Raw genomic sequence first — 10,000 nt, 5'->3', positions numbered from 1 at the left:
AAATGTCTCCACTAGCTAGCTTTAAAATGTCTCCACTAGCTAGCTAGCTAGCTTTAAACGTCTCCACTAGCTAGCTTTAAAACGTCTCCACTAGCTAGCTTTAAAATGTCTCCACTAGCTAGCTAGCTAGCTCTAAACATCTCCACTAGCTAGCTTTAAAATGTCTCCACTAGCTAGCTTTAAAATGTCTCCACTAGCTAGCTTTAAAATGTATCCACTAGCTAGCTTTAAAACGTCTCCACTAGCTAGCTTTAAAACGTCTCCTCTAGCTAGCTTTAAAATGTCTCCACTAGCTAGCTTTAAAATGTCTTCACTCGCTAGCTTTAAAATGCCTCCACTAGCTAGCTTTAAAATGTCTCCACTAGCTAGCTTTAAAATGTCTCCACTAGCTAGCTTTAAAATGTATCCACTAGCTAGCTTTAAAATGTCTCCACTAGCTACCTTCAAAATTTCTCCACTCGCTAGCTTTAAAATGTCTCCACTCGCTAGCTTTAAAATGACTCCACTAGCTAGCTTTAAAATGTCTCCACTAGCTAGCTTTAAAACTTCTCCTATAGCTAGCTTTAAAATGTCTCCACTAGCTAGCTTTAAAATGTCTCCACTAGCTAGCTTTAAAATGTATCCACTAGCTAGCTTTAAAATGTCTCCACTAGCTAGCTTTAAAATGTCTCCACTAGCTATCTTTATAATGTTTCCACTCGCTAGCTTTAAAAGGTCTCCACTAGCTAGCTTTAAAATGTCTCCTCTAGCTAGCTTTAAAATGTCTCCACTAGCTAGCTAGCTAGCTTTAAACGTCTCCACTAGCTAGCTTTAAAACGTCTCCACTAGCTAGCTTTAAAACGTCTCCACTAGCTAGCTTTAAAATGTCTCCACTAGCTAGCTAGCTAGCTCTAAACATCTCCACTAGCTAGCTTTAAAATGTCTCCACTAGCTAGCTTTAAAATGTCTCCACTAGCTAGCTTTAAAATGTATCCACTAGCTATCTTTATAATGTTTCCACTTGCTAGCTTTAAAACGTCTCCACTAGCTAGCTTTAAAACGTCTCCTCTAGCTAGCTTTAAAATGTCTCCACTAGCTAGCTTTTAAATGTCTTCACTCGCTAGCTTTAAAATGCCTCCACTAGCTAGCTTTAAAATGTCTCCACTAGCTAGCTTTAAAATGTCTCCACTAGCTACCTTTAAAATGTCTCCACTAGCTAGCTTTAAAATGTCTCCACTCGCTAGCTTTAAAATGTCTCCACTCGCTAGCTTTAAAACGTCTCCTCTAGCTAGCTTTAAAATGTCTCCACTAGCTAGCTTTAAAATGTCTTCACTCGCTAGCTTTAAATGCCTCCACTAGCTAGCTTTAAAATGTCTCCACTAGCTAGCTTTAAAATGTCTCCACTAGCTAGCTTTAAAATGTATCCACTAGCTAGCTTTAAAATGTCTCCAATAGCTAGCTTTAAAATGTCTCCACTCGCTAGCTTTAAAATGTCTCCACTCGCTAGCTTTAAAATGACTCCACTAGCTAGCTTTAAAATTACTCCACTAGCTAGCTTTAAAACGTCTCCTATAGCTAGCTTTAAAATGTCTCCACTAGCTAGCTTTAAACTGTTTCCACTAGCTACCTTTAAAATGTATCCACTAGCTAGCTTTAAAATGTCTCCACTAGCTAGCTTTAAAATGTCTCCACTAGCTAGCTAGCTAGCTCTAAACATCTCCACTAGCTAGCTTTAAAATGTCTCCACTAGCTAGCTTTAAAATGTCTCCACTAGCTAGCTTTAAAATGTATCCACTAGCTATCTTTATAATGTTTCCACTTGCTAGCTTTAAAACGTCTCCACTAGCTAGCTTTAAAACGTCTCCTCTAGCTAGCTTTAAAATGTCTCCACTAGCTAGCTTTTAAATGTCTTCACTCGCTAGCTTTAAAATGCCTCCACTAGCTAGCTTTAAAATGTCTCCACTAGCTAGCTTTAAAATGTCTCCACTAGCTACCTTTAAAATGTCTCCACTAGCTAGCTTTAAAATGTCTCCACTCGCTAGCTTTAAAATGTCTCCACTCGCTAGCTTTAAAACGTCTCCTCTAGCTAGCTTTAAAATGTCTCCACTAGCTAGCTTTAAAATGTCTTCACTCGCTAGCTTTAAAATGCCTCCACTAGCTAGCTTTAAAATGTCTCCACTAGCTAGCTTTAAAATGTCTCCACTAGCTAGCTTTAAAATGTATCCACTAGCTAGCTTTAAAATGTCTCCAATAGCTAGCTTTAAAATGTCTCCACTCGCTAGCTTTAAAATGTCTCCACTCGCTAGCTTTAAAATGACTCCACTAGCTAGCTTTAAAATTACTCCACTAGCTAGCTTTAAAACGTCTCCCTATAGCTAGCTTTAAAATGTCTCCACTAGCTAGCTTTAAAATGTCTTCACTCGCTAGCTTTAAAATGTCTCCACTAGCTAGCTTTAAAACGTCTCCACTAGCTAGCTTTAAAATGTCTCCACTAGCTAGCTAGCTAGCTCTAAACATCTCCACTCGCTAGCTTTAAAATGACTCCACTAGCTAGCTTTAAAATGTCTCCACTAGCTAGCTTTAAAATGTCTCCACTAGCTATCTTTATAATGTTTCCACTAGCTAGCTTTAAAACGTCTCCACTAGCTAGCTTTAAAACGTCTCCTCTAGCTAGCTTTAAAATGTCTCCACTAGCTAGCTTTTAAATGTCTTCACTCGCTAGCTTTAAAATGCCTCCACTAGCTAGCTTTAAAATGTCTCCACTAGCTAGCTTTAAAATGTCTCCACTAGCTACCTTTAAAATGTCTCCACTAGCTAGCTTTAAAATGTCTCCACTCGCTAGCTTTAAAATGTCTCCACTCGCTAGCTTTAAAAAGTCTCCTCTAGCTAGCTTTAAAATGTCTCCACTAGCTAGCTTTAAAATGTCTTCACTCGCTAGCTTTAAAATGCCTCCACTAGCTAGCTTTAAAATGTCTCCACTAGCTAGCTTTAAAATGTCTCCACTAGCTAGCTTTAAAATGTATCCACTAGCTAGCTTTAAAATGTCTCCAATAGCTAGCTTTAAAATGTCTCCACTCGCTAGCTTTAAAATGTCTCCACTCGCTAGCTTTAAAATGACTCCACTAGCTAGCTTTAAAATTACTCCACTAGCTAGCTTTAAAACGTCTCCTATAGCTAGCTTTAAAATGTCTCCACTAGCTAGCTTTAAACTGTTTCCACTAGCTACCTTTAAAATGTATCCACTAGCTAGCTTTAAAATGTCTCCACTAGCTAGCTTAAAAATTACTCCACTAGCTAGCTTTAAAACGTCTCCTATAGCTAGCTTTAAAATGTCTCCACTAGCTAGCTTTAAACTGTTTCCACTAGCTACCTTTAAAATGTATCCACTAGCTACCTTTAAAATGTCTCCACTAGCTAGCTAGCTAGCTTTAAACGTCTCCACTAGCTAGCTTTAAATTTTCTCCACTAGCTAGCTTTAAAACTTCTCCTATAGCTAGCTTTAAAATGTCTCCACTAGCTAGCTTTAAAATGTCTCCACTAGCTAGCTTTAAAATGTATCCACTAGCTAGCTTTAAAATGTATCCACTAGCTAGCTTTAAAATGTCTCCACTAGCTAGCTTTAAAATGTCTCCACTAGCTATCTTTATAATGTTTCCACTCGCTAGCTTTAAAAGGTCTCCACTAGCTAGCTTTAAAATGTATCCACTAGCTAGCTTTAAAATGTCTCCACTAGCTACCTTCAAAATTTCTCCACTCGCTAGCTTTAAAATGTCTCCACTCGCTAGCTTTAAAATGACTCCACTAGCTAGCTTTAAAATGTCTCCACTAGCTAGCTTTAAAACTTCTCCTATAGCTAGCTTTAAAATGTCTCCACTAGCTAGCTTTAAAATGTCTCCACTAGCTAGCTTTAAAATGTATCCACTAGCTAGCTTTAAAATGTCTCCACTAGCTAGCTTTAAAATGTCTCCACTAGCTATCTTTATAATGTTTCCACTCGCTAGCTTTAAAAGGTCTCCACTAGCTAGCTTTAAAATGTATCCACTAGCTAGCTTTAAAATGTCTCCACTAGCTACCTTCAAAATTTCTCCACTCGCTAGCTTTAAAATGTCTCCACTCGCTAGCTTTAAAATGACTCCACTAGCTAGCTTTAAAATGTCTCCACTAGCTAGCTTTAAAACGTCTCCTATAGCTAGCTTTAAAATGTCTCCACTAGCTAGCTTTAAAATGTCTCCACTAGCTACCTTTAAAATGTATCCACTAGCTAGCTTTAAAATGTCTCCACTAGCTAGCTAGCTAGCTTTAAACGTCTCCACTAGCTAGCTTTAAAACGTCTCCACTAGCTAGCTTTAAAACGTCTCCACTAGCTAGCTTTAAAATGTCTCCACTAGCTAGCTAGCTAGCTCTAAACATCTCCACTAGCTAGCTTTAAAATGTCTCCACTAGCTAGCTTTAAAATGTCTCCACTAGCTAGCTTTAAAATGTATCCACTAGCTATCTTTATAATGTTTCCACTTGCTAGCTTTAAAACGTCTCACTAGCTAGCTTTAAAACGTCTCCTCTAGCTAGCTTTAAAATGTCTCCACTAGCTAGCTTTTAAATGTCTTCACTCGCTAGCTTTAAAATGCCTCCACTAGCTAGCTTTAAAATGTCTCCACTAGCTAGCTTTAAAATGTCTCCACTAGCTACCTTTAAAATGTCTCCACTAGCTAGCTTTAAAATGTCTCCACTCGCTAGCTTTAAAATGTCTCCACTCGCTAGCTTTAAAACGTCTCCTCTAGCTAGCTTTAAAATGTCTCCACTAGCTAGCTTTAAAATGTCTTCACTCGCTAGCTTTAAAATGCCTCCACTAGCTAGCTTTAAAATGTCTCCACTAGCTAGCTTTAAAATGTCTCCACTAGCTAGCTTTAAAATGTATCCACTAGCTAGCTTTAAAATGTCTCCAATAGCTAGCTTTAAAATGTCTCCACTCGCTAGCTTTAAAATGTCTCCACTCGCTAGCTTTAAAATGACTCCACTAGCTAGCTTTAAAATTACTCCACTAGCTAGCTTTAAAACGTCTCCTATAGCTAGCTTTAAAATGTCTCCACTAGCTAGCTTTAAACTGTTTCCACTAGCTACCTTTAAAATGTATCCACTAGCTAGCTTTAAAATGTCTCCACTAGCTAGCTTAAAAATTACTCCACTAGCTAGCTTTAAAACGTCTCCTATAGCTAGCTTTAAAATGTCTCCACTAGCTAGCTTTAAACTGTTTCCACTAGCTACCTTTAAAATGTATCCACTAGCTAGCTTTAAAATGTCTCCACTAGCTAGCTAGCTAGCTTTAAACGTCTCCACTAGCTAGCTTTAAAACGTCTCCACTAGCTAGCTTTATAATGTCTCCACTAGCTAGCTAGCTAGCTCTAAACATCTTCACTAGCTAGCTTTAAATTTTCTCCACTAGCTAGCTTTAAAATGTCTCCACTAGCTAGCTTTAAAATGTCTCCACTAGCTATCTTTATAATGTTTCCACTCGCTAGCTTTAAAAGGTCTCCACTAGCTAGCTTTAAAATGTATCCACTAGCTAGCTTTAAAATGTCTCCACTAGCTAGCTTTAAAATGTCTCCACTAGCTACCTTCAAAATTTCTCCACTCGCTAGCTTTAAAATGTCTACACTCGCTAGCTTTAAAATGACTCCACTAGCTAGCTTTAAAATGTCTCCACTAGCTAGCTTTAAAACGTCTCCTATAGCTAGCTTTAAAATGTCTCCACTAGCTAGCTTTAAAATGTCTCCACTAGCTACCTTTAAAATGTATCCACTAGCTAGCTTTAAAATGTCTCCACTAGCTAGCTAGCTAGCTCTAAACATCTCCACTAGCTAGCTTTAAAATGTCTCCACTAGCTAGCTTTAAAATGTCTCCACTAGCTAGCTTTAAAATGTATCCACTAGCTATCTTTATAATGTTTCCACTAGCTAGCTTTAAAACGTCTCCACTAGCTAGCTTTAAAATGTATCCACTAGCTAGCTTTAAAATGTCTCCACTAGCTAGCTTTAAAATGTCTCCACTAGCTACCTTTAAAATTTCTCCACTCGCTAGCTTTAAAATGTCTCCACTCGCTAGCTTTAAAATGACTCCACTAGCTAGCTTTAAAATGTCTCCTCTAGCTAGCTTTAAAATGTCTCCACTAGCTATCTTTATAATGTTTCCACTAGCTAGCTTTAAAACGTCTCAACTAGCTAGCTTTAAAATGTATCCACTAGCTAGCTTTAAAATGTCTCCACTCGCTAGCTTTAAAATGTCTCCACTCGCTAGCTTTAAAATGACTCCACTAGCTAGCTTTAAAATGTCTCCTCTAGCTAGCTTTAAAATGTCTCCACTAGCTAGCTTTAAAATGTCTTCACTCGCTAGCTTTAAAATGTCTCCACTAGCTAGCTTTAAAATGTCTCCACTAGCTAGCTTTAAAATGTTTCCACTAGCTAGCTTTAAAATGTCTCCACTAGCTAGCTTTAAAATATCTCCACTAGCTAGCCTTAAAAAGTAACCACTAGCTACCTTTAAAATGTCTACACTCGCTAGCTTTAAAATGTCTCCACTCGCTAGCTTTAAAATGACTCCACTAGCTAGCTTTAAAATGACTCCACTAGCTAGCTTTAAACTATCTCCACTAGCTAGCTTTAAAATGTCTCCTCTAGATAGCTTTAAAATGTCTCCACTAGCTAGCTTTAAAATGCCTCCACTAGCTAGCTTTAAAATGTCTCCACTAGCTACCTTTAAAATGTCTCCTCTAGCTAGCTTGAAAATGTCTCCACTCGCTAGCTTTAAAATGTCTCCACTCGCTAGCTTTAAACTGACTCCACTAGCTAGCTTTAAAATGTATCCACTAGCTAGCTTTAAAACGTCTCCTCTAGCTAGCTTTAAAATGTCTACATCAGCTAGCTTTAAAATGTCTCCACTAGCTACCTTTAAAATTTCTCCACTCGCTAGCTTTAAAATGTCTCCACTCGCTAGCTTTAAAATGACTCCACTAGCTAGCTTTAAAATGTCTCCACTAGCTAGCTTTAAAATATCTCCACTAGCTACCTTTAAAATGTCTCCACTCGCTAGCTTTAAAATGTCTCCACTCGCTAGCTTTAAAATGACTCCACTAGCTAGCTTTAAAATGACTCCACTAGCTAGCTTTAAACTGTCTCCACTAGCTAGCTTTAAAATGTCTCCTCTAGATAGCTTTAAAATGTCTCCACTAGCTAGCTTTAAAATGCCTCCACTAGCTAGCTTTAAAATGTCTCCACTAGCTACCTTTAAAATGTCTCCTCTAGCTAGCTTGAAAATGTCTCCACTAGCTACCTTTAAAATGTCTCCACTAGCTAGCTTTAAAATGTATCCACTAGCTAGCTTTAAAATGTATCCACTAGCTAGCTTTAAAATGTCTCCACTAGCTAGCTAGCTAGCTTTAAACGTCTCCACTAGCTAGCTTTAAAACGTCTCCACTAGCTAGCTTTAAAATGTCTCCACTAGCTAGCTAGCTAGCTCTAAACATCTCCACTAGCTAGCTTAAAATGTTCTCCACTAGCTAGCTTTAAAATGTTCTCCACTAGCTAGCTTTAAAATGTATCCACTAGCTAGCTTTAAAATGTCTCCACTAGCTAGCTTTAAAATGTCTCCACTAGCTAGCTTTAAAATGTCTCCACTAGCTAGATTTTGGTGGTAAGAACATTTCAGGTCAGTCATGTTTATTCATTTTTATTATTTTTTTAAACTTTATTTTAGCAGGGAGTCACCATTGAGACCAGTGTCTCTTTTTCAAGGGAGACGTGCATATACAATTTCATAGAACTAAAAAATCTAATATAGCACGACACATTGCACAGACAAACATAAATATACACAAAACACAATCAACTATGAAAAATACAGGTAGGTTGTAGAGAATCGAAGGACCGTGAATGTAATGAGAAATCTTAGGTGCTGGCTTAACGCCAGTAGCAACCACTACAGAATATCCGGTCAGAACAAGGATGAGGCGGATGTCCAGGTAAAAGGGAGCTTAATGGAAGAAGATGTCCAGGTTAAGGGGAGCTTAATGGAAGAAGATGTCCAGGTTAAGGGGAGTTTAATGGAAGAAGATGTCCAGGTTAAGGGGAGTTTAATGGAAGAAGATGTTTCTTAACAAGCACAACACACACGCAAGGTATTTGTGTGCAGAGAGTCTTTCGATTTATAGAACTATCCGATGAGTAAACATGTCATCCACCTGAGACAATCTTACGAGAACTTGAAAACAACATGTATTTAGTTTTGCCCGTATTAAGTACCAGTTTTAAATCATTAAGGGCTTCCTGCACAACTGCAAAATGGGACTGTAGCCTTGTCACATGCCAGGTCAGCAGTCGGGGCAACTACGAACATAATAGTATCATCCGAATATAATGTAGATGAAATTACAACTTTCAACAGATTGACCCAATTAGCATTTATATAAATAGTGAAAAGGACAGGTCCTAGACCCCTGTGGGAACACCTTTACGTACTTCAAGAAATTCAGACTGAACCCCATCAATCACGACGGGACCCGAGTTCTGCCGCTAAGATAATCATGAAACCAAGAGCAGGCGTCAAAGAGCCCAGGCCAATCCAGGACAACTTGTTAAGTAAAATAGCAACGATCAACAGCACTAAACGCTTATTGACCAAGGATTGGATAACCTTAGCTGGACGTGGAAGCCTGGAGTTGAGACGATCATTATCAAGATCACTAATGTCCCTTGTGGAGTGGCAGCACACTGTTTGCTCCAGTTGGTCAGCCCCTGTGGATGTCTTTGTATCTATACCAAGTAAGGCATCAAGGACGTTTTTTTTTCGGTGAATTGCCGAAATGCAAAAAAAATTTACTACAATTTTCCAGGTCAATCTGCAAAATTTTCAGAATCAGCGTTTAGCCCATTTTTGTTTTATTTTTTTAGATAGAACGGTCAGACGCTCTTTTCAAAAAGATAGCCTGCAGAAGGAAAACGATGATTGAATGCATCAATGATGGCATTTTTTGCTCCGTAATGGGGCCAGAGTCTGAATTAATTTCTTGGGGCAGAGAGGAGGATGTGCATCCCTTTAGAGATTTGACAGTTTTCCAGAATTTAGCCGGGTTCCCTCTTCCAATCAGAAAGAGCGGTTACATAATACTGACCACCTTCCGGAGACACTTGAAACCCCACCTCTTTAAGGAATACCTGGAATAGTATAAAAGTAATCCCCCTACAAAAAATAAAAGGTGGTTGTCCCACTGGCTATCATAAGTTGAATGCACCCATTTGTAAGTCGCTCTGGATAAGAGCATCTGCTAAATGATGTAAATGTAAATTTTAAATGGCAACATTTTTACACTGAAGAATCTTGGTTTTGTGGGTAAAACCTGAGCGGGGCTTGATGGTATGGTAAGCCCAGTGCCATCTGTTTTACTGGGTTTCCAGACAGACAGTCATATCCTCTACCCTACAGTGTTGAATCACTCTCTCTCTCCCTCTCTCCCTCTCTCTGTCTCTCTCTCCCGCTCTCTCTCTCTCTCTCTCTGTCTCTCTCTCTCTCTCTCTCTCTCTGTCTCTCTCTCTCTCTCTCTCTCTCTGTCTCTCTCTCTTCTCTCTCTGTCTCTCTCTCTCTCTCTCTCTCTCGTCTCTCTCTCTCTCTGTCTCTCTCTCTCTCCCTCTCTCTCTCTCTGTCTCTCTCTCTCTCTCTCTCTCTCTCTCTCTCTCTGTCTCTCCAGACAGCCAGTCGGATCCTCTCCTCTCCAGTGTTAAATCATGCCATTCTGTTTGTCAATAAGACTGATGGAGGGTTTCAGACTGTCTACTCTGCCTTCCAGGCTGCTGCTGCCTCCTACAGGGGAAAGGTAGGTACTACAACACAATGACTATAATACACACTGAAGATAGTAACACACTCACTCGCTCTCTCTCTCTCTCTCTCTCCTCTCTCCACCTTTCTCTCTCCCACCTCTCTCTCTCTCTCTCTCTCTCTCTCTCTCTCTGTCTCTCTCTCTCTCTCTCTCTCT

At 39.1% G+C, this 10,000-nt stretch overlaps 1 protein-coding gene across 1 annotated transcript in view; it reads left to right on the top strand.

Annotated features, from left to right (window-relative positions):
- The window catches only part of LOC121562934 (protein disulfide-isomerase-like), a gene marked incomplete at its 5' end in the record, with an annotated part of 24,848 nt that overhangs the window by 12,509 nt on the left and 2,339 nt on the right, over nt 1–10,000 (top strand). The window contains one exon of the mRNA XM_041875071.2: nt 9,713–9,838. Coding sequence (XP_041731005.2) covers nt 9,713–9,838 — 126 coding nt within the window. The remainder of the gene's footprint in view (nt 1–9,712; nt 9,839–10,000) is intronic.

Source organism: Coregonus clupeaformis, unplaced genomic scaffold, assembly GCF_020615455.1.
Source record: "Coregonus clupeaformis isolate EN_2021a unplaced genomic scaffold, ASM2061545v1 scaf1500, whole genome shotgun sequence".
Lineage (NCBI taxonomy): Eukaryota > Metazoa > Chordata > Actinopteri > Salmoniformes > Salmonidae > Coregonus > Coregonus clupeaformis.
This window is presented reverse-complemented; position numbering and strand designations above follow the sequence as displayed.